Source organism: Rhinoderma darwinii, chromosome 1 (assembly GCF_050947455.1).
Source record: "Rhinoderma darwinii isolate aRhiDar2 chromosome 1, aRhiDar2.hap1, whole genome shotgun sequence".
NCBI classification, from domain to species: domain Eukaryota; kingdom Metazoa; phylum Chordata; class Amphibia; order Anura; family Rhinodermatidae; genus Rhinoderma; species Rhinoderma darwinii.
The window spans coordinates 130,713,748-130,738,683 of record NC_134687.1 but is presented as its reverse complement, the minus strand read 5'-3'; the positions used below and the strand labels follow the sequence as shown (position 1 = coordinate 130,738,683).

Here is a 24,936-nt window from a genome sequence, read left to right as displayed (position 1 = left end):
CAGCGTAGCTCGCTGTTTTCCTGATTACATGGTCGGAAATTACGATGTGGCCCGGGAGGAGGAAGGAACTGAGAAAGGTAGAACGAGGTTTAAGGGGCCCCGTTCTAAATATAGGTGAGGGTCTCAGTGGTGGGACCCGCATCTATCTGACATTTATGACATATCCTGTGGATATGTCATAAATGTCCCTGAATGGAAAACCCCTTTAAAAAATTATAATTTTGTTGATTATAGACACTTTTGTGCATCTTTGTACAACTTTTATTTTTACTTCTATGACTGGGGGTGTTTTGTGCCTTGATGCCCAGAGCACAATTTTACATTTTTGGAATGCTGCAATACAAAGGTAAATTTGATTTCTTAGTCTACCAAAAAAAAAAATCTTTTTGTTGCAGGACACATTCTTATTTTGTTTTATATGGGGGAAAATGGCCAGAAAAAGGGAAAAAATTTAAATGTTTCTATTTTTTTCACATACGGTTCTAAACTAGGTAGGTCAGTCAATAATATTTACCTCCAAAATAAATGCTCTAATGTGTACACTAGACCCTAATTTAATTTTAGATTAGAACTGTGTTCAAGACAATGAACTGATATTTCAGTTGGCTGTCACTATACAGGGTTGGATTGTTAGAGTAACAGTCTGGCCCAGTTGACAAGCACTGGGTACGGGGGGCAAGCAATATCTCAAACAGAGCATGTAAAATGGCATGGTCTGCGCCATTATACCATTAAATTATGTGTGGCAGGCAGGAAGGTGTTAATAACAAATCAATTTTGGCTAAATAAATATATATATCTGTACTATACTATATAACTGCTTTTCTTTTTTAAACCAATCAGGTCCCGATGATGTCACCAGGACCAAAGGCTACTAGTTACAGCCCAATCCGGTCCTTGGCACTGCTTAAGTGCAAAAACATAGAGAGGATAACTTCCAGCACTCGATCTAGTATGAAAACAAAAAAGTTATTTCCTCATAGACTGTAAGCTCTTGCGAGCAGGGTCCTCACTCCTCAGGTTTGAATTGTAAATTAACTTTGTCACTATGTAATGTCTGATATTGTTTGTTTCATGTTCCCTCTAAATTGTAAAATGCTGCGTAATATGTTGGCGCTATATAAATAAAGATTATTATTATTATTATTATCTGGTTAAAACAAAGTAAAAAGCTTAGTAGGAAAGACGCTTACGCGTTTCGAACTTGAGGTTCTTAGTCATAGCTTAACGGGACCCAATCACTAGCAGAAGAATGGCATACATTGAAGTTGGTGATGCACATAGTACAGCAAATGTGGACGCAAATTTACAGTGGGTGGTCCAGATATGGTTTTAATATAATTTCAATTCAATAAAGGAAAAGGAGAAATCAAGAGGATAATATAGGTGTCATTTATACAGTGTCAGAGTTAGGATTCATGCAGGAGGATGTACGGCCGCACATGGAGTCCCTTTGCGGACACTCCTTGTGCCTCCGTACAAAACTACTTTAGGTGTCTTATGTCAGAGGTAAAAAGATTTTTACATAATACACATCCGATGGAGCACACCACATTTTTTTCTGACAGATTCATATGAAATCTCTGTATGCTTCTGTATGAATTGGAGGCATATGTAGGTACAGTAACATGCACCTCTATGGGAGCCCTATTATGGTTCCCCGCAAAACAATTTTTTGGAAGGCAGGATGAACAAAAATACAGCAATTCTGTCATTGTTTTTTATTGTATTTATTACCGTTTTCACCCGGTGGGTTAAATAATATAATAGTGTTAAAGCTTGGGTTATTATAAGCGTAAGAATACCAATTATGTGTAGCTTTTTTCTTTTTTAATAATAAACAATTTTGTAAGGGTAAAAAGTGAGTTTTTTAATTTTGGTATTTAGGATTTCTTTGTTAGTAACTTTATTAAACTATTTTTGTAATTTTTTTAGTCCCATTCTGGGATCGTTTGATAGCATTTATAATACACTGCAATACTTCTGTATTGCAATGTACTATGCCTGTCTGTTTAAAACTGACACACATTATATTAGGCCCTATCTCTGGCAGGGCCTAATAGACATGCACTGATAACAGACAAGGGCACCACCTCCTTCTAATAAAACCACTTAGATGCAGAGGTGGCTATTGATCACAACATCTAAGAGGTTAAACAACCGGGAATAGAGGTAGCTCCGATCCCAGTTGGTAGAGCAGAAGCCCGGCTGCCTTTGACTTAAGACACAGCACCGTTAAAAGGAGGCACTGTGCCATAAGTGCGCTTAATAATCGCTGTGAAATGGTGTATGAGTAAATAACACATTATTGTCACAAACCCAATTCAATTAATATAATTACATTAGTATTCCATGACCTACAGATATAAAAGAGCTAAATATGCCCATGTAGTGGAGCCAAGTTTGTGATTTGGCACAATAAATGTGATAATATAAGATTTCGGGTAAACTTACATATTTATCTTAAAGGGGTTTTCCAGCCACTAAAAATCGATGGCCTATCCTGAGGATAGGCCATCAATGGCGAATGGGTCGGGGTCCGACTTTCGGGACCTCTGCTGATCAGCTGTTTTGAAGGGGCCGCAGCGGCATACGAGCGCTGCTTCCCTTTCATTTGTTCTTGCTCACTGTGAGTCGTTGACACGCATTTAGCGGCGATTTACAGGTATTGCAGCCTTTTCTACCATTCACTTCAATGGGAGAAAAGGCTGCAATACCTGTCAATTGCCGCTAAATGCGTGTCAACGACTCACAGAGAGCAAGAAAAAAAGAATGAGCGCTGCGGCCCCTTCAAAACAGCTGATCGGCAGGGTTCACAAAAGTCAGACCCCGACCCACCAGCTATTGATAGCCTATCCTGTGGATAGGCCATCAATTTTTAGTGGCTGGAAAATCCTTTTAACTTGGTACATTACAGTGCATAAAAAACAGTTAGGCTGGGTTCACACGACCTATTTTCAGACATAATGGAGGAGTTTAACACCTCGAATTACGTCTGAAAAAAACGGCTCCAATACGTCGGCAAACATCTGCCCATTGCTGTCAATAGGCTTTACGATGTACTGTGCCGACGACCTGTCATTTTACGCGTCGCTGTCAAAAGACGGCTCGTAAAATTACAGCCTCGTCAAAAGAAGTGCAGGACACTTCTTGGGACGTTTTTGGAGCCGTTTTCTCATAGACTCCAATGAAAACAGCTCCAAAAACGGCCGTAGAAAACGCAGCGAAAAACGTGAGTTGCTCAAAAAACGTCTGCAAATCAGGGGCTGTTTTCCTTTGAAAACAGCTCCGTATTTTGAGACGTTTTTGACTCTACGTGTGAACATACCCTTAAATGACAGATTCAGCTCTGTTGCTTCTAGTGTGGCACGCTGCTGTATGAGTCTGTTATTTAACCAGCCTGTCAGTACTCTTCCTAAAATATTATTATAAAAAGCACCAGCTAAGGCTTTGTTCACATATGCGCTAGGGCTCCGTTCCGACGTTCCGTCTGAGCTTTCTTTCGGAACGGAGCCCTGACACAGACACAAATCATAGGTTTCAGTTTCCATCACTATTGATTTCAATGGTGACGGATCCGGTGCCAATGGTATCCGTTTGTCTCCGTTGTGCAAGGGTTCTGTCGTTTTGACGGAATCAATAGCGTAGTCGACTTTGGTTTCCGTTTGTGTCAGTCAGGGTCCCGTTCCGACCCTGGCGCAGATGTGAACGAAGCCTAAGATTGATCAGAACAAATCTATCACCAATATTTACAGCAGGAAAGAGAAATGTCAGAAGTTTCATGTAAAGGCTAAGCAATAGAAAGGTTGAATGGTCTCTGGGGGCATCTACTGGAAATCAAATAAAACTGCAGCGTCTGAAGAAGAAAATGATATAAAATGATGTTATAGATAAGCATGTACATATATCTGAAAGGTTCAATCAGTGGAACGGAAACAAATAAATGAAAACACATACACACAGATATTGCTTCGATTTCCTCAGACCATAGCTTCCTATCGTGAGCACATTTTGACTTTAGTACACGCTCATTTCCATGTACTAAAATAACAAATATGATACACTAGTAAAATCAATGAAGAGTAAAGAAGATTGTATTTCAATTGATGGAGTTAAAATGCTTTAGTAGAAATAATAGAGGAGTTTTTTTCATTGTAAATAATTATCAAAGTTTACGATCATAACTGCATTCAAAATAAAAGGTCTTTTGGCACAAACATCTTATTTAACCTGTTAGTGACCGCCAATACGCCTTTTCATGTTGGCCACCAACGGCCTTTTTACGGCACTGCATCAGGATAAATAAACAGAGCAGGGAGCTGTCATATCTCCCTGCTCTCGGCTGCCAGAGGCAGCTGAGAGCTGGGGGCGTCCCTGCTCGACTGGGTGAGATCGATATTAGTATCGATCTCACCCGTTTAACCCCTCAGATGCGGCGCACAATAGCGTGCGCCGCATCTGAGTTGTTTTGGAGAGAGGGAGGGAGCTCCCTCTCTCCCCCACCGACACCCGGCGATACGATCACCGAGTGTCTGTGTCTCCGATGGCAGCCGGGGGCATAATAAAGGCCCCCAGGTCTGCCTGTAGTGAATGCCTGCTAGGTCATGCCAGAGGCATGTCCTAGCAGATGCCTGTCCGTTTTAAACGGACAGGCAGTAATACACTGCAATACGAAAGTATTGCTGGTGTATTATAATAGTGATCGGATGATCACATATTAAAGTCCCCTAGTGGGACTAGTAAAAAAGTTAAAAAAAACTTTAATAAAGTTTCTAACAAAAAATATGGAAAAAAAATGAAAAACCCACCTTTTCCCCTTACAAACTGCTTTACTATTAAAAAACCAAAACAAAGTAAAACATTTCCACATATTTGGTATCGCCGCATCCGTAACGACCCCGACTATAAAGCTATTACATTATTTAACCTGCACGGCGAACTCCGTAACAAATTAAATAAAAAACGATGGAAAAATTGCTGTTTTCTGTGAATCCTGACTTGTGATAACAAGTGATCAAAAAGTCGCATCTACTCCAAACTGGTACCAATACAAACTACAAGTCGTCCCGCAAAAAAAAAAAAAAGCCCTCATACAGCTGGATCAGCGGAACAATAAAAAAGTTATGGCTCTTCAAATATGGAGACACAAAAACAAATAATTTTGAAAAAAAAGCGTTTTTACTGTGCAGAAGTAGTAAAACATACAAAATCTATACAAATTTGGTATCGTTGCAATCATAACAACCCGCTGAATAAAGTTAATGTGTTATTTATACCCCACGGTAAACGGTGTAGATTTAGGACACGAAAAAGAGTGGCAAAATTTCAGGTTTTTTTCTATTCCCCCCAAAAAAATGTTAATAATAGTTAATCAATAAATAATATGTACCTAAAAATGGTGCTTTTAAAAAATACAACTTGTCCCGCAAAAAACAAGACCTTATACAGCTATGTCGACGCAAAAATAAAAAAGCTCTTGGAATGCGACGATGGAAAAACGTAAAAAAATACCTTGGCCATTAAGGTTTAAAATAGGCTGGTCATTAAGGGGTTAAAACTTATTAGCTCACTTACCTTTTTCCAAAATAAATGCAAAAATCGTAGTTTTTTCGGGGGGAAAAAGGGTGTTTAGCTTTAAAAGTCCACTCCATGCATCCTGTTTACAATGGTTTTCTATTTAGATATGCAGAGGTGAACAACACCAGGTACAACCTACAGTTCACTAGCAATGCAGTGTTCCTTAGGCGTAGAAAAGCTTGACTAAAATGTCAACGTTGTAGCATAGAGCACTCAGAGGCCAGTTCACTGATGATCTAGTAGACGGTCTCCTTGTAGTTCACTGGGGTCTGATCTTTGTGGTTCAACAAGAGCCTGATCATTTGTGGTCCAGTTGTAGCCTGACTCGTGGTAGCCCAAAGTGAACCTGATCCCTGGTGATCTAGTAGGGGCTTGATCCATGATGGTCTAGTTTAGTCTAATCCCTGGTGGTTCAGTCATGGCCCAATCCCTGTTGTGCAGTGTTTTTGTGCGTGGACTGACTAATTTGCTCCAAACTAAAAAAAAAAAAATTAAAAAATTAAAATCGACCCTGTCGTAGAATAAAGAATACTCTAGTTTTGGTGAAAAACACTAGGCAGGGTCCATTCTAGCACTCTTGCCACCTAGTGAAAAAAACATCATATGCCCCCTCCAAGATAAAATAGAAAAAAGAATGTCTTCCAAAGCCTGCCTTCAAGATAAAGAAAAAAAAAAAAAGAAGAATGGCATCCTAAGGACAAAAATAAAATCAGCCACTAGTGACATAGTTCCAACTTGTATCGTTCTCTATTTTCCCATTTTCATGAGCAGTAAGGAAATAAAGGAAAGAAAAAGCAATGTATCCATAGATAAGGTCTGGCAAAGTGATAATAGTAACATATTTCTAGTAAAGGGTTCATGGCTAATCGTCATCTGGTTTCACCATTCTACATAAAAGGTAGAACATTTGTCAGTTTTCCAGGAAGAAATCAAATATATGAAGGTAAAACTGTTTTCTGCACAGTTATTTGATACAACTTTATGTACAAAATCATGAGACATTTACGTCTTGTAATTGGTAAAAAAAACAATCTTTATGGTAAATAAGAAGCCAAAGGAACTTGTTTCTAATATTGACAACATTTCTCATAATACAGGGTAGGCCATTTATATGGATACACCTAAATAAAATGGGAATGGTTGGTGATATTAACTTCCTGTTTGTGGCACATTAGTATATGGGAGGGGGGAAACTTTTCAAGCTGGGTGTTGACCATGGCGGCCATTTTGAAGTCGGCCATTTTGTATCCAACTTTAGTTTTTTCAATGGGAAGAGGGTCATGTGACACATCAAACTTATCGAGAATTTCACAAGAAAAACAATGGTGTGCTTGGTTTTAACGTTACTTTATTCTTTCATGAGTTATTTACAAGTTTCTGACCACTTATAAAATGTGTTCAAAGTGCTGCCCATTGTGTTGGATTGTCAATGCAACCCTCTTCTCCCACTCTTCACACACTGATAGCAACACCGCAGAAGAAATGCTAGCACAGGCTTCCAGTATCCGTAGTTTCAGTTGCTGCACATCTCGTGTCTTCACAGCATAGACAATTGCCTTCAGATGACCCCAAAGATAAAAGTCTAAGGGGGTCAGATCGGGAGGCATTTCTTCTGCGGTGTTGCTATCAGTGTGTGAAGAGTGGGAGAAGAGGGTTGCATTGACAATCCAACACAATGGGCAGCACTTTGAACACATTTTATAAGTGGTCAGAAACTTGTAAATAACTCATGAAAGAATAAAGTAACGTTAAAACCAAGCACACCATTGTTTTTCTTGTGAAATTCTCGATAAGTTTGATGTGTCACGTGACCCTCTTCCCATTGAAAAAACTAAAGTTGGATACAAAATGTCCGACTTCAAAATGGCCACCATGGTCAACACCCAGCTTGAGAAGTTTCCCCCCTCCCACATACTAATGTGCCACAAACAGGAAGTTAATATCACCAACCATTCCCATTTTATTTAGGTGTATCCATATAAATGGCCCACCCTGTATAATAACTACTGAAGGTAGTGGGGATGCATATAGGGCTGGCATCACACGTGCAGTTTTTTAATTGATATTTTTCGCTCTTTTTGGATTTACTCCTGTGTTTGGCACAAAAAAATGCTACAAAAATTGCATGTGTGATTCCAGCCTATAAGTTTGGGCATAAAGCACTTTGGCCTTCATAAATAAAAAACTAAAAATATCTAATGCTGTTCATATCAACCAATCAGATTTCATCTTTCTATTTTCAGGGCAGCGTTGAAAGTGAAATAAGTGATCTGATTGGTTGATATGGACAACACTTTTTTGAGCAGTATTTAGTCCTTGAGGGCATGTTCACACGCACTGTTTTCAGACGTAATTCGGGCGTTTTACGCCTCGAATTACGCCTGAAAAACGCCCCTAATACGCCTACAAACATCTGCCCATTGCTTTCAATGGGAATGACGATGTTCTGTTCCCACGAGCCTTTATTTTACGTGTCGCAGTCAAAATACGGCGCGTAAAAGTGCAGGACACTTCTTGGGACGTTTTTGGAGGCGTTTTTCATTGACTCTATTGAAAACAGCTCCAAAACGGCCGGAAAAAAAAGCAACTAAAAACGCAGTGATAATCGCGAGTGGCTTAAAAAACGTGTGAAAATCAGGAGCTGTTTTCCCTTGAAAACAGCTCCGTATTTTCAGACGTTTTTGGTCACTGCGTGTGAACATAGCCTAATGCTTGTTTGAGGATTATCACAAGTGTCACGAGTATATGCTTGTCAAGATTTTTCTGCTCAATGATAAAGCAAGCAATATAAACAAAATAATAACTGTACACATGCTTATAAAAAAGCAGTTTATGCTGGTGCCAGAGGTTCCGTATTCTGGGGCATGTGATTCATGTACAATTCTATTAGTATTACTATCTTATTTATCAATCTTCTAATAAATATGGAAAAATAAACAAGTCCAATGATAACATGGAGGAGTTGCATATGTCAACCAATCATATTTTATGATTCTCATTTTCCGAAGCCCTGTGAAAAATGAGAGCAGCAACCCAATTGGTTACCATCAGCAAACGCGAGCCTTTCCCTTTGCACTAATTTTGATAAATCTCTACCATAGTATTTGAGCTTTCAATTCATGAATATCTCACGGTACAATGAGAATAAAACTCTATTATACCATCCAGTACTGTATGTTGTAATATGATGGTTATATTTATACTTCATTTATAATAGTTTAAATAGTGTTCCATGTATAATAATAGGTTTACATTGCCCTGTGTATTTGACAACGCCAGCTATCCACATAGATTTAGTTTCTAGTCATGCTTCTACCTATTTTAACCCCTTAATGACCAGCCTCTTTTAAACCTTCAAGACCAAGAAATTTTTTAAGTTTTTCCATCGTCGCATTCCAAGAGCTATAACTTTTTTATTTTTGCGTCGACATAGACATTTGCGGGACAAGTTGTATTTTTTAATAGCACCATTTTGGGGTACATATTATTTATTGATTAACTTTTATTAACTTTTTTTGGGGGGAGAATAGAAAAAAACCCTGAAATTTCGGAACACTTTTTTTCGACCTAATTCTACGTCTTTTACCGTGTGGTATAAATAACACAATAACTTTATTCAGCGGGTTGTTACGATTGCAACGATACCAAATTTGTATAGATTTTGTATGTTTTACTACTTTTACACAGTAAAAACACTTTTTTTTCAAAATTATTTGTTTTTGCGTCTCTATATTTGAAGAGTCATAACTTTTTTTTTTGTTCCGCTGATGCAGTTGTATGAGGGCTTTTTTTTTTGCGGGACGACTTGTCGTTTTTATTGGTACTATTTTGGAGTAGATCCGACTTTATCACTTTTTATCAAATTTTTTTAAAGTCAGGATTCATAGAAAACAGCAAAAAACGGGAATATACAGGCGCTGCTTGGTTGCAAATGAACAAATAGATTTATTTCGGTAAATAAAGTAGAGATGCTACGCGTTTCAACGCCGGACTGGCGTCTTCATCAGGCAAGTCATTTGACTTTACCGAAATAAATCTATTTGTTCATTTACAACCAAGCAGCGCCTGTATATTCCCGTTTTTTGTTCCTATACATTTACTATCCTCTCATTTTAAGAGCCATAACATTTTTATTTTTCGATCGATGTAGCCGTATGAGGGCTTGTTTTTTGCAGGACCAGTTGTATTTTTCAACGGCACCTATCTGGGATACACATAATTTATTGATTAGCTTTATTTTTTTCTGGAAGGGAATGCAAAAAAATACCAGCAAGTCTGCCATTATTTTTTGCAGGTTTTTTTTTTGAGCCAATACTTTTCTTATTTTTCTATCGACGTAGATGTATGAGGGCTTGTTATTGGAGGGATGAGTTGTAGTTTTCATCGGTACCAATTTTGGGACATATAATTTATTATTCTCTTTGAGGGGGAAAGCAAAAAAAAACAGCAATTTTTTGGGCTTTTTTTTCACGCCAAGCTCTGTGAACCATAGCTAATAAGTTATGATTGTTTTACAGGTCGCTACGATTCCAGTGATACCCAATATGTAGGTTTTTTTTTTTTACGGTGCAAAGGGTTTAAATTATTATTTTTTTGGGGGTACTTTTTAATTGTTATTAAACTTTATAAAACTCCATTTTAAATTTTTTTTGTAAAAGCGATTCTTTGATTGCTTGTATAATAGTGTTCCAAAGCATTATTGCCTGTCAGTCTGTTACTAACAGGCAACCTATAAGGCCATGACTCTGGCAGGGCCTTATAAGCAGTTACCGATGGCAGACCTTGGGGCCTCTGATAGGTACCCAGCTGCCATGGTAACACATCGGCGCCTCGCGAGAGGGTTAATGCCTACCTCAATACTCTTGAAAAGAATCACTACAAAGCGGCGTGGCTAAGAGGAGTGGTAAAATGCACCAAACGTATTAAAGATGGGTCGAGAGAATTAATGCCAGCTATGATGTGGCATAAGGGATAGAAACGTGTAATATCTTTAACGAGGTCCACCAAAAATGTAATGCCACGTGTAACATTTTTAGAGACAGAGCCTTAAAATCACCTGCAGCCACTCCTGGGGTGAGCTTAGGGGCTTACTGCAAACTGTTAGTTATTATCATACATTTCCATGTATACCAGTATGGAGTAAGCTCTTTAGCTCCCCCTAGGACTGAGTGCAGGTAACCAGCATAGTATCTTTTAAATCTATGTCTATGAATGGGATTTGGAGCTCTGTTTAAGAAAAAGTAAGCGGAAAACTACTATAAAGATAAGGAATTAAAGGAATCCTGTCAGCAATTTTGAGGTCTTAAAACTGCCGACAAGGTGATATAGGGGAGGAAATTTTAAATGTACCTTTTTCTCGGTCATGCAAGCTGCATGACAAAAAAACGATGTTTAATTCTCACGAACAGCCAATCGCAAGTCCCACTGAGGTGAGACTTGATGTGAGAGTGCTCCTGCAGTGCACACTGCTATCCCTGTCCCTCTGCACTGAGTAACGGTCCTAGCGAACCCCTGATTGGTCGCTACAGCAGTCACTCAGAGCAAAGAGTGGCATTAGCGACCGCCATACCTGAGTGAGAAAAAGTAAGTTTAAAATGCCCTTTGCCTCCCTTATATCACCCGGTCAGCAGTTTTGAGGCCTCAAAACTGCTGACAGGTTCCCTTTAATCAGCACAGAATTGTTAACCTATTTAGATTAAGGAAAAAGGTATTCGAGGGTGATAATTCAATTTAATGCCTTTAATGTAAAGGATGATGGTACACATAGTTCCTATAGCTCAATATTATGGAGCCATATGCACTCCACGTATGGTACCTCTGTGCGCAATGCTTCTAGTCGAGAATACCTCCGTAATACAGCAAGTGATTAAACACTCAATCGTTTTTTTTTCTCAGTGATAAAAACCCGCTGTGCGCCCCCGTATAAAGCCATTGCCCCATTGTAACCCTGAGTACTCCATCTCGGCAAAACATGAGGTGTTTGTTGAATGTTTCTAACACACATCAGCTCAGAATGAATTCTGGGATAGCGTTCTGCAGACGCTTCCCTCTAGTATAGACACTATATTATAGGGCTTTTCCCATGATTGACATTTATGACATCCACAGGATATGTCATAAATGTCAGATAGATGCGGGTCCCACCTCTGGGACCCGCACCTATCTCTAGAACGGGGCCCCCTAAAAGCCGTTCTAGCTTTTTGCTCACGCGGACTCCCGGCCACTTATTGATTACGGTACATGGTCGGGAGTTACGGAAACTCGCCGAGCTACGCAGTTTCCGTAACTCCCATAGAACTGCACAGTAGTTATGGAAACAGCGGAGCTCACATGATCCGCAGCTTCTGTAACTACCATTCACTACTATGGGAGTTACGGAAACAGCGCAGCTCAGCGAGTTACGCTCTTTCCGTAACTCCCGACCATGAAATTAAGAAGCGGCCGGGAGTCAGCCAAAATCTAGAACCGAGTTTAGGGGTCCTGTTCTAGAGATCGGTGTGGGTCCCAGAGGTGGGAGCAGCATCTATCTGACATTTGTGACATATCCTGTGGATATGTCATAAATGTCCCACATTACAGAGACTGACCATTACATCTATATGAGTGATAACGTTTCTGGGCTTATGGGTTGTTGAAAGAATATAGGCTGTGTGCCTTTTAATAAAGCTTATTTTCATTATTAGGAATTATGAGAATAGAACAATTCAACACCTTCTGTTAGTAGTGTGGACAATAGGGTTAGTTGCCTTATAGGCAACTTGTATATAGGCAAATAAATTGTGTTTTGTCATAAAATGTACTTTTTTAATTTACTCTACTGTATTAGAGGACCCATATAAAACTGGATACACACAGTGGTACAGTACGAGGTCATAGCAGTCTATAGGCATTGTATTATTGATCCGTACAACATGGATCTGTAATACTGCCATGTTCATGAGCCATATTACTCAAACAATTACTTTGAAAGGTGAAAGGATATATTGTGGAGACAATTATAAAGATGATATTATTCGTTTATAATGAAAAAGTTCCAAAAATTCTACACAAATCTTTGTTTATGTTTTTGGGTATACAACATTGTAAATGTTTAAATTTTGGATTTTTCTTAAAGGGTTAGTCCCTTCTCGCCCATAGAAATTAATGGAGAGAGCCACGCCACCTCTCTACATACCCCCACCTGAAATCGGCGGCAAGTGAGTGACCTCCATTCTCAATATAGGTGCGTTCTCATTTATGTGGATATTCCATAAATGCCTGAGATGGGAATATACGACTTTAAGCAGCTGATTTATTTCTTGCATATTGAAAATGAACCTTGTTCAGCATACGGCAATGTTCAATCTTTAATAACACCATTGGGATAAAGGGTTCTGATTATATATTGGAAATGAGACAAACAACTGAATGAGATTTTTATTGAATTTGAAAAATGCACCTATAGCATAAGTAGAATACTTGGAATTTCATAAACTCATGTAGGAATATTGTATTGTAGAAACTTTCCAACTTTACAGGATTAATAAAAACAACTTAGGCAAAAAACTTTTCTTTCTTCTGTATTTTATTACAGAAGTATGTCATGTAATTTAAGGTTTGATGAGGTTTTGCAAGTAAAATTCTGTTTCCTCTGCACTCGCTAATAGTCATGAGAATCTGTAGTTTGCACCTTCACATTAAAAATGCATTTCATTTTTTTTCTAAATTATTCACCCCGCCTTTTATCCAGATCATGTCTTTGAAAGGAGGATGAGGATAATAAATGGAATAATTCATGATTTCCCATTAAATATGAAAGTTTCTTTTACAGAGTTTAGAAAGTGAAGTTGTACATAATGTGCAGGACTTCATTAGAACTTTTTTAACCTTTTTATGAAGAATTATTAAATCTCTGTGGCTGAAGTATGTATATTAAGAAATGCAGAACCCAATGTCTTGCACAATGAGCACAGTGTATGGTTAATAGCAACAAAAACTGAACGAAACGAGTACAAAACTTGAACTAAAGAAACAGCCAACTCTAACAAAACAAAGCGGCCGACACAGGTAGAAAAAAAAAAAGTTGTATTAATAATAAAAAAAAGTTAGGCAATACTAAATAAAATATGCTTTCTTTGCTGGACTTTAGAGTAAACTAGGGAAAACTTATTCTCCTCTATGCATAGTATTCCAGATAGAATAATCTCAAGTAGAAATTATAATGTAGCAAAAGTACAAAAAGACTTGATAACTCAGTAACCTTACACTAATACTGCCTGTACAAATACGTCAGCACTTCCTCTATTAGGGTATGTGCACACACACTAAATACGTCCGTAATTGACGGACGTATTTCGGCCGCAAGTACCGGACCGAACACAGTGCAGGGAGCCGGGCTCCTAGCATCATAGTTATATACGATGCTAGGAGTCCCTGCCTCTCTGCAGGACAACTGTCCCGTACTGTAATCATGTTTTCAGTACGGGACAGTAGTTCCACGGAGAGGCAGGGACTCCTAGCATCGTACATGACTATGATGCTAGGAGCCCGGCTCCCTGCACTGTGTTCGGTCCACTACTTGCGGCCGAAATACGTCCGTCAATTACGGACGTAATTAGTGTGTGTGCACATAGCCTTACAGAGTTAAAATTCTGCGCTCACTGTGCATTTTTATATTTTCTACAAGATTTTTACAATGCTATTTACACCATGCATTTAACTACAAAAGCTAAAGAAAATGTTATAATTATTGACGTTAAAATTGATAAATTATTATTATTAAAAATAAAATGAATATGTACTTGCAATCAATTCACACCAAGACATACCAGAATATAAGAATTTATTTTCATTTGTTAGAGTTGCGAGTTACCGGCTCCGAAGAACAAGAACAATTCTGCAGTAAACAGCAAGAAGATTCAAGCATATCTAAAACATCTCTATCTCCTTCAGAATGCTTCCAAAAAAATACACATTAAATTTAAAGCAAACTTACATAGCAGTTTCCTCTTTCGACAGCTCTTTGATATTCATGTGCCGATGATGATCCTTGACATCTCTGTCCCCGATCAAGTGAATCCTGAATTAAAATAAAAGGCAGAGAACAGTACTGGAAAATGCATAATATTCCGCAATTTCAAGAAGCAATGATTAACACATTGTCTCCGGCATATTTTGTAAATAAAATTTACAGCAATTTTTATTTTTTTTCATTCTAACTTGCTATTTAAATTTTATCCAATTGTTTCACAGTTACGCATTGCAGACATTTATGGTTTTTTTTCTGTCAATAACCTATGTTTCTATGCTGCTTTTATTTCAGGTTTTGAGAGAAATAAAGTTAAGATGATTAATTTTCTTTAAATAGTGGAGAATATATTTCACCTCTCAATTAAACACCTTTATAATAGTTTCAAAAATAGTTTTGATTTAGTTCTATCTGGTTAAAAGGTTTGACTGTACGCCATACGCATATGGAGCACTACTGCAAGCTTATGATTAACCCCCCACTTGTCCAATTCATATTTCACATAATTGGATAAAAACTTTTAATATAGGATTGTGTAACTAGTACTAAAGAAAAAATACATTTGTTTTTACAAGAAAATAATGTAACAGCAATAAAACATTCATATTTTGTCTCCTGGGCATCACATTTTGGAAAACAGCCATGAAAGGTTCCTCTTTTTAATTGTAGATTTGCTTTCATAAAATGAGAGCATACCTATAGATTTACTAAAGTGTATTATTGTCTTGGGAAATCACGGATATCACATATACCATCGATATATTATATAGTTACATAGTTACATAGTTAGTACGGCTGAAAAAAGACACATGTCCATCAAGTTCAACCAAGGGAAGGGAAAAGGGAAGGAAAGATTTCTACACATAGGAGCTAATATTTTTTTGTTCTAGGAAATTAACTAACCCTTTTTTAAAGCCATCTACTGTCCCTGCTGTGACCAGCTCCTGCGGTAGACTATTCCATAAATTCACCGTTCTCACTGTAAAGAAGCCTTGTCGCCTCTGCAGCTTGAACCTTTTTTTCTCCAGACGGAGGGAGTGCCCCCTTGTTTTTTGAGGGGGTTTTACAAGGAACAGGATTTCACCATATTTTTTGTATGTGCCATTAATATATTTATATAAGTTAATCATGTCCCCCCTTAGTCGTCTTTTTTCAAGGCTAAATAGGTTTAATTCTTTCAATCTTTCCTCATAACTTAAATTCTCCATGCCCCTTATTAGCTTCGTTGCTCTTCTTTGTATTTTTTCCAACTCCAGGGCATCCTTTCTATGAACTGGAGCCCAGAACTGAACTGCATATTCTAGATGAGGCCTCACTAATGCTTTGTAAAGTGGTAATATTACATCCCTGTCCCGCGAGTCCATGCCTCTTTTAATACACGACAATATCCTGCTGGCCTTTGAAGCAGCTGATTGACACTGCATGCTGTTATTGAGTTTATGATTTACAAGTACACCCAGATCCTTCTCAACAAGTGAATCCGCCAGTGTAGCTCCCCCTAGGACATATGATGCATGCAGGTTGTTGGTACCCAGATGCATAACTTTACATTTATCTACATTAAACTTCATCTGCCAAGTGGACGCCCAAACACTTAGTTTGTTTAAATCTGCCTGTAATTCATGAACATCTTCCATAGTCTGAACTATATTACATAGCTTGGTGTCATCCGCAAAAATAGAAATCGTGCTATTAATCCCATCCTCTATATCATTAATAAATAAGTTGAATAATAGTGGTCCCAGCACTGAACCCTGGGGTACACCACTTATAACCGGTGACCATTCAGAGAAGGAATCATTGACCACAACTCTCTGGATACGGTCCTTGAGCCAATTCTCAATCCAATTACAAACTATATTTTCTAAACCTATAGTCCTTAATTTACCCATTAGGCGTCTATGGGGGACAGTGTCAAATGCCTTTGCAAAGTCCAAAAACACCAAATCCACAGCGGCCCCTCTGTCTAGACTTCTGCTCACCTCTTCATAAAAACAGATTAGGTTGGTTTGACAACTTCTGTCCTTAGTAAAACCGTGCTGGCTGTCACTTATAATGCTATTTATTGTCACATAATCCTGTATATAGTCCCTCAATAGCCCCTCAAACATTTTCCCCACGATGGATGTTAAGCTTACTGGTCTATAATTACCCGGGGAAGACCTAGAGCCCTTTTTGAAAATAGGCACCACATTTGCCCTGCGCTAGTCCCTTGGAACTATACCAGTCACTAGAGATTCTCTGAATATTATGAAAAGGGGGACAGAAATAACTGAACTAAGCTCTTTAAGAATTCTAGGGTGTAACCCATCTGGTCCCGGGGCCTTGTGCACATTTATTTTATTTAATTTAGCTTGGACCATCTCTACATTCATCCAATTCAGTATATCAACTGATATATTAACAGCACTGGCACCGGCTACATCAGCTGCTCCTTCTTCAGTTGTATATACAGAGCTAAAGAACCCATTTAGTAACTCTGCCTTCTCTTGATCCCCTGTGATCAACTCCCCATTACCATTATCTAGGGGTCCAACATGTTCAGACCTTGGCTTTTTTGCATTTATATGCTTGAAGAATTTTTTAGGATTTGTTTTACTATCCTTGGCCACCTGCCTTTCATTTTGTATTTTTGCTGATTTTATTACATTTTTACAGATTTTATTAAGCTCTTTATATTTTACAAAGGCTACAGCTGTACCCTCAGATTTGTATTTTTTAAATGCCCTTTTTTTGTCATGTATTGCCCCTTTCACAGAAGGTGTAAGCCATGTGGGGTTTAATTTGAGTCGTTTATACTTGTTACCTGTAGGAATAAATTTTGCACTATAATAACTCAAAGTAGATTTGAAAATCTCCCATTTATCATTTGTTCCATTATTTGACATTAGTTCTTCCCAGTCTATATCCTGAATTGCCGCCCTCATCCTGGGGAAATTGGCTTTCTTAAAATTAAATGTTTTTGCCCTCCCAGCCTGCGTTTGTTTTTTACAGTATAGGTAAAATGTAACTATATTATGATCACTGTTACCGAGGTTTTCACGAACATTGACATTCCCAACAAGATCTGCATTGTTAGAAATGACCAGATCCAACAGAGCTTCACCTCTAGTCGGGTCTTCCACAAACTGGCCCATAAAATTTTCCTGCAACAGGTTCAGGAAATGTCTCCCCTTTGCAGTTGAAGCCGAACCATGACACCAATTAATATCCCGGAAATTAAAATCTCCCATTATCACTACAGTACCCGCCTGTGCAGCCCGCTCCATCTGTTTATATAGCTGACCTTCCATCTCCTCAGTTATATTGGGGGGTCTATAGATTACACCAAAAGTAATTTTTTCAGTGTTTACCTCCCTTTCTAGTTCCACCCACAAGGTTTCAACCTCCTCACAGTCTTCACCCACTATTGTCTCTTTCAAACTTGCCTTCATATCATTTCTCACATACAGACATACACCACCACCTTTCCTATTTGTCCTGTCTTTACGAAAAAGTGTAAAACCCTGTAGATTTACAGCCCAGTCATGTGAAGAGTCCAGCCATGTTTCAGCAACACCAACTATATCTATATTTTCTTCCAGTATCAAGGCCTCCAGCTCCCCCATTTTGCTTGCTAGACTTCTGGCATTTGTGAACATACACTTTAACTTGCCTGTCAGTTTTTCACTTTTATTATCAGAAATGTGATTTGACATTAATCGGGCCTTTTTATTTACACTGATGTTTTGTAACGAAAGGATCTCCTTATCTTGTTGTCTAGTCCTCTCCCCACATTCTGTTTCTCCCCCCACCAATATAGTCTGACCCCTCTCTAACCTGGCTACCCCTTTTTTTTCTACATTGACCTCCCTCCTCAGCCCTAGTTTAAATACTCCGCCACCCCAGCTAGAATTCTCTCCTCCAGCACAGCGGACCCCCTTCCATTTAGGTGCAAATCATCTGCAGAATACAGTTTGTACCCCAATGAAAAGTCAGCCCAGTGCTCTAGGAACCCAAATCCTTCTCCTCTACACCAAGACTTCAGCCATGCATTTAACTCCCTGAGCTCCCGCTGTCTTTCCTGTGATGCGCATGGCACAGGCAGTATTCCTGAGAATACTACTTTGGAGGTCCTTCCCTTCAGCTTGTAGCCTAGTTCTTTAAAATTATTCTTAAGGCTCCTCCACCTACCATTTATTCTGTCGTTGGTACCGACATGGACCACGACAGCTGGATCATCACCAGCCCCTCCCAGCAATTTGTCCACCCGTTCCACCACATGCCGAACCCTGGCACCAGGGAGACAGCAAACCATTCGGTTGAGGTGGTCTTGGCGACAAATTATTCTATCCGTCTTCCTGATTATAGAATCCCCTACGACTATCAATTGTCTTGGCTTACCTGCATTACCATCCCGCCGACTACTAGCTGGGCTGTTCTCCCGGCTGTTAGGGAGATCAGTATCCACTAGGGCTGCCATTTCTGAGACTGACACCCTCGCATCATCACCCAACTTGGCAATTTTGCCTGGAATGTCAGAAACCGGATCGGCCTTCCTTGTCTTTGACCCCTTTCTACTGCCCCTAACTACATTAACCCAGCTACTTACCTGATCCTGCTCACCCATGTCTTCACCCTCCAGTTGTAACAATATGTTAAACAAATGTTGAGCGTTTAGGATCTATTAATCCATATGAAAACATGAAATTATAGATATTTATGTCATCAAATTATAGATTCTAAAAAAAAAAAGGATTTATTTGTGCATGTATGGTATGTATGGACCAAAGTTGCAGAAGTTACGACGTGATATACAGTTTCTGCAGCACTACTAACTGGATGACCGCCTAACCTGCAGGGCACAGACAGACATCTCAGAACATAGGCAAAGCTGGCTATAAGCAATAGACTAATATTAGCCGAGCCCACAGATTTCTGTGGGATCAGGTAATGATCAAGAGGGTATTAGGGGCAGCCTAACTTCACCCTGACATCCGCCATTGGGTGAAAGAAGGATCAGGCATGTTGGACTTTAATATGTCCAATCATTTGTCCTCTCAGGACATAAGCCGCTGCCGGGAACCTATTCCCCTCTCGCCATTTAGAGCTGAGCTTGCATGTTTATGGAGACGTTAGGAGAGATTGCTATCTCATGTGTATATCAGATTTTGTCTAGAAATTGGCTTTAAAGCCTTTATAAAAAAGTTATTTGTTCACATTTCATTTTCTTGCTGGTATCAGCCTACATTTAAACAAATGGTTTTAACGACTACGTTTGTACTACTGATTCCAAGATTGTATGTGTGCTTTTATATATGCACTCCTACCTCAGCTTGGGAATACCTTTCCCTCCTAAGTAGGCACAGAAGGTATAAGAGCATGATTATGGGAGTAAAAGATAACTGTAGAAGATAACTGACGCGATCAAAGCCCATAACTTGTACGGCCAGACAGCCCAGGGTCCATTGAAGGACCACAGGACTGTCTGAACATATTTCCTGTTGTTAGGGCATACTGAGGTATGCCCTAAAAACTGCCTGTGTACAATCAGTACACAGGCTAATGTACAAGCATATAGATCTATGCCAGTACATTACAGTTACAAAATAAATAAAAAAAGTTAAAATGAATGTAAAAAAATGTAATGATAAATAAATAAAAAGTAAATAAAATACACAGAAACACTTTTTTTTTATAATAAATAAACTTTTTAAAATATAAGTCCCAAAACATGAAATAATATAGACATATTTGGTGTTGCCACAACCGTAACAAATGTATAACATTATTTCTGATGATCGGTGTATGGTGTAAAAAAAAAATATTCAAACTGCTGCGGAACTGCTTTTTTTCTGCATTTTCGCCAAAATAAAAATTTATAGAAGTTAAACGATAATGTATTTGTACCAAAAAATGGTACCTACATAAAGTACAACTCGTCCCGCAAAAAACAAGGTCTCATACAACTACGTCGTACAAAAAAATAGAAGAGTTATGAGCGCCGGGATGCAAAGAGGGAAATATTAAAAAATTGTTCTGTCCTCAAGGCCAAAATTGTCCGTGTCCTTAAGGGGTTAAAGAGACTCTGTCACCACATTATAAGTGCCCTATCTTGTACATAATGTGATCGGCGCTGTAATGTAGATAACAGCAGTGTTTTTTTATTTAGAAATACGATCATTTTTTATGGAGTTATGACCTATATTAGCTTTTAATGAGTTTCCTAATGACCAACTGGGCGTGTTTTACTTTTTGACGAAGTGAGTGTTGTGGAGAGAAGTGTATGACGCTGACCAATCAGTGACCAATCAGCGTCATACACTTCTCTCCATTCATTTACACAGCACATAGCGATATAGCTATATCGCTATGTGCAGCCACATAAACACGCTATAACGTTACTGCAGTGTCCAGACAATGAATATACATTACCTCCAGCCAAGACGTGATGTGTATTCAGAGTCCTGACACTTCGCTAACACAATCCCGACACTACAGCACAGCAAGCGTAATCTCGCGAGATTATGCTGTAAACTGTCATTTCAAACTAGATTACGCTTGCTGTGCTGTAGTGTCGGGATTGTGTGAATAAAAAAAACGGGATTATGTGACTAAAAAACAGCAATTCTACTATTGTTTTTTTATTCTATCTTTTTTTTACAGCGTTCACCGTGCGCTATAAATTACATATTCACTTTATTCCGCATAGCGATACGATTACGGCGATACCATATGTTTATAGATTTTTTTGTCATATGGCGTTTGCACAATAAAATACTTTTTGTAAAAAAGAATTTACTTTTTGTGTTACCTTATTCTAAGAGCCAGAACTTTTTTATTTTTCCATCAATAAAGCCGTGCGAGGACTTGTTTTTTGCGTAACGAGCTGTGAACTACGAAGTGATCAGCACCATTTTTAGGTACATGCAACTTTTTGATCTCTTTTTATTCAATTTTTTGGGAGGTGAAGTGATCAAACAATTGGGATTCTTGTATGGTTTATTGTTATTTTCTTTTATGGCGTTCACCGCGCGGGATAAATAACAAAATAATTTTGTAGTTCAGGCCGTTACGGCCGCGGCGATACCAATTATGTATAGTTTATTTGTTTATATTAATAATAAAGGACTGATAAGGGATTTTTACTTTTATTTTCTTATTTTGACACAACTTTTTTTGTAACTATATTACTTTGTCCCACTAGGGTACTTGAGGGCAGGAGGCCCTGATCGCTATTCTAATACACTGCACTACATGCGTAGTGCAGTGTATTAGAGCTGTCAGCTACTCACTGACAGCAAGCATAGTGGGTCCTGACTTTATCAGGACCCACTAGGTTTCCGTAGATGGCATAGCCGGACGCCATTGTTAAGCGTCTGGTGGCAATAGCAACCATTGCTGCCCGCTACCAATACGTTCGCGCTCAGCGACGGAATATTACGTCCCGGGAGTAACGGCCATTTTGGCCGTCCTCCCGACACATGCAGGAGCTGTGACAGCTGCTGTCTCCTACAGCGGGGACCGATCGCGGTGTCCCCGCTGATTAACCCCTTAAAAGCCGTGTTCAATAGCGATCACGGCTTTTTAGGGGTGAAGCTACAATCGCCGGCCTGCTACACAATAGCGGCCAGCGATTGTAACTATGGCAACCGGACACCAAACAATGGCGTCCGGCTATGCCATCGACAGAAGCCTAGTGGGTCCTGACAAAGTCAGGATCCATTGTGCTTGCTGTCAGTGAGTAGCTGACAGCAATAATACACTGCACTACGCATGTAGTGCAGTGTATTAGAATAGCGATCATGGCCTCCTGCCCACAAGTCCCCTAGTGGGATAAAGTAAAAAAAAAGTTAAACAAAGATGTGTAAAAATAAGAAAATAAAAGTTTCAAAAGTAATAAAAGTAAAAATCCCCCCTTTTCCCTTATCAGTCCTTTATTATTAATAAAAATATATATATAAACAAATAAACTATACATAATTGGTATCGCCGCGTCTGTAACGGCCTGAACTACAAAATTATTTTGTTATTTATCCCGCACGGTGAACGCTGTAAAAGAAAATAATAATAAACCGTACCAGAATCACAATTGTTTGGTCACTTCACCTCCCAAAAAATGGAATAAAAACAGATCAAAAAGTCACATGTACCTAAAAATGGTGCTGATCGAAACTACACTTCGTTATGCAAAAAATAAGTCCTCGCACGGCTTTCTTGATGGAAAAATAAAAAAGTTCTGGCTCTAAGGCTGGGTTCACACGACCTATTTTCAGACGTAATGGAGGCGTTTTACGCCTCGAATTACATCTGTAAACAAGCCTCGAATACGTCGGCAAACATCTGCCCATTACTTTCAATGGGCTTTACGATGTACTGTGCCGACGACCTGTCATTTTACGCGTCGCTATCAAAAGACGACACGTAAAAATACAGCCTCGTCAAAAGAAGTGCAGGACACTTCTTGGGACGTAATTGGAGCAGTTTTTCATTGACTCTATTGAAAACAGCTCCAAAAACGCCTGAAAAGAAGCCTCAAAAGAAGCTCCAAATTTCATTTTCAGCTTCAAAAACGCCTGAAAATCAGAGGCTGTTTTCTCTGAAATCAGCTCCGTATTTTCAGACGTTTTTTGTTAAGCGTGTGAACATACCCTTAGAATAAGGTAACACAAAAAGTAAATTATATTTTACAAAAAGTATTTTATTGTGCAAACGCCATAAGACATAAAAAAAAACTATAAACATAGGGTATCGCCGTAATCGTGTCGTTACGCAGAATAAAGTGAGTATGTCATTTATAGCGCACGGTGAACGCTGGAAAAAAATAGAATAAAGAAACAATAGTAGAATTGCTGTTTTTTAGTCACCACGCCAATTAAAAATAGAATAAAAACTGATCAAAAAGTCACATGCACCCCATGAAAACTGCAATGAATTCCTCAAGGGGTCTAGTTTCCAAAATGGGGTCACTTTTGGGGGTTTTCCGCTGTTTTGGCACCACAAGACCTCTTCAAACCGGACATGGTGCCTAATAAAAAAGGATGGCTCAAAATCCACTAGGTGCTCCTTTGTTTCGGGGGCCGGTGCTTCAGTCCATTACCGCACTAGGGCCACATGTGGGATATTTCTCAAAACTGCAGAATCTGGGCAATAAGTATTGAGTTGCGTTTCTCTGATAAAACCTTTTGTGTTATAAAAAAAAAAATGGTATAAAGAGGATTTTCTGACAAAAAAAATAAATGTAAATTTCACCTCTACTTTGCTCTAAATTCCCGTGAAACACCTAAAGGGTTTATAAACTTTCTAAATGCTGTTGCGAATACTTTGAGGGGTCTAGTTTCTAAAATGGGGATCAAAGCAACTTCAGAACTGAACTGTAACCTAAAAAAATTAATAAATTAGGCAATACTTCGCTTCTTACATTATACTGATAATGAGCCGTGGCCACCCCGAGATGACCCCAGTTTTGAGACCACTATTAGACCGTTTCAGTGCCCGGTTTTCCCAAGCATACACCCCCGAGAAGTGTATTTCTATTGATGAGTCCTTGGTAGATTTTAAAGGGAGGCTTCAATTCCGCCAGTACCTGCCGAGTAAGAGGGCAAGGTATGGCGTTAAGATGTATGAGCTGTGCAAGAGTGCATCAGGGTATACCTACAGATTTAGGATATATGAAGGGAAGGACAGAAGTGCTCAGCCCCCAGAATGCCCCCCCCTTACTGGGAGTTAATGCCAAAATTGTGTGGGATTTGGTGCACCCACTGCTGGTCCAGGCTTACCACCTCTACCTGGATAATTTTTATACCAGCTTCCCACTCTAAAACTGCCTCGCTTCCAGAAGTCCTGCAGCATGCGGCACTGCTAGAAGAAATCTGACAGGCCTCCCTAAGACTCTGCTTGGACAAACACTCAGAAGGGGTGAGAGCAGGGCACAATCTAGCAGCAACATATTGTGTGTCCAGTACAAGGACAACAGAGATGTCCCACCAGTACCCATGTACCTGTACGAGGTACCAGTACAGAGAACCCCAAACCAGACTGCATCCCGGACAACAATAGGTACATGGGAGGGGTGGACTTGTCAGATCAAGTCCTGAAGCCCTACAGCGCCATGCGGTGTGATATAAGAAGCTGGCCGTGCACATCATACTGATGGCTTTGTACAATGCGTACGTGCTACGTCGATGTACAGGCCAGAGGGGAACTTTCCTGGAATTTCAAGAGGTGGTTATCAAGAACCTAATCTTTAGGGACCAAGAAGGGGGGGGGTAGCCAGTACTTCTGGAAGCGGCGCTACACGCATCGTAGAAACGCAACACTTTCCAGGAGAAGTTCCCCAAACTGGCAAGAAGGGAAAAAGTCAAAAGAGGTGC

At 39.2% G+C, this 24,936-nt stretch overlaps 1 protein-coding gene across 2 annotated transcripts in view; it reads right to left on the bottom strand.

Annotated features, from left to right (window-relative positions):
- TTC29 (tetratricopeptide repeat domain 29) overlaps positions 1 to 24,936 on the bottom strand; it is a 246,846-nt gene that overhangs the window by 212,424 nt on the left and 9,486 nt on the right. For both annotated transcript variants that reach the window (XM_075849691.1, XM_075849692.1), the window contains exon 3: positions 14,552 to 14,635. In XM_075849691.1, coding sequence (XP_075705806.1) covers positions 14,552 to 14,635 — 84 coding nt within the window. The remainder of the gene's footprint in view (positions 1 to 14,551; positions 14,636 to 24,936) is intronic.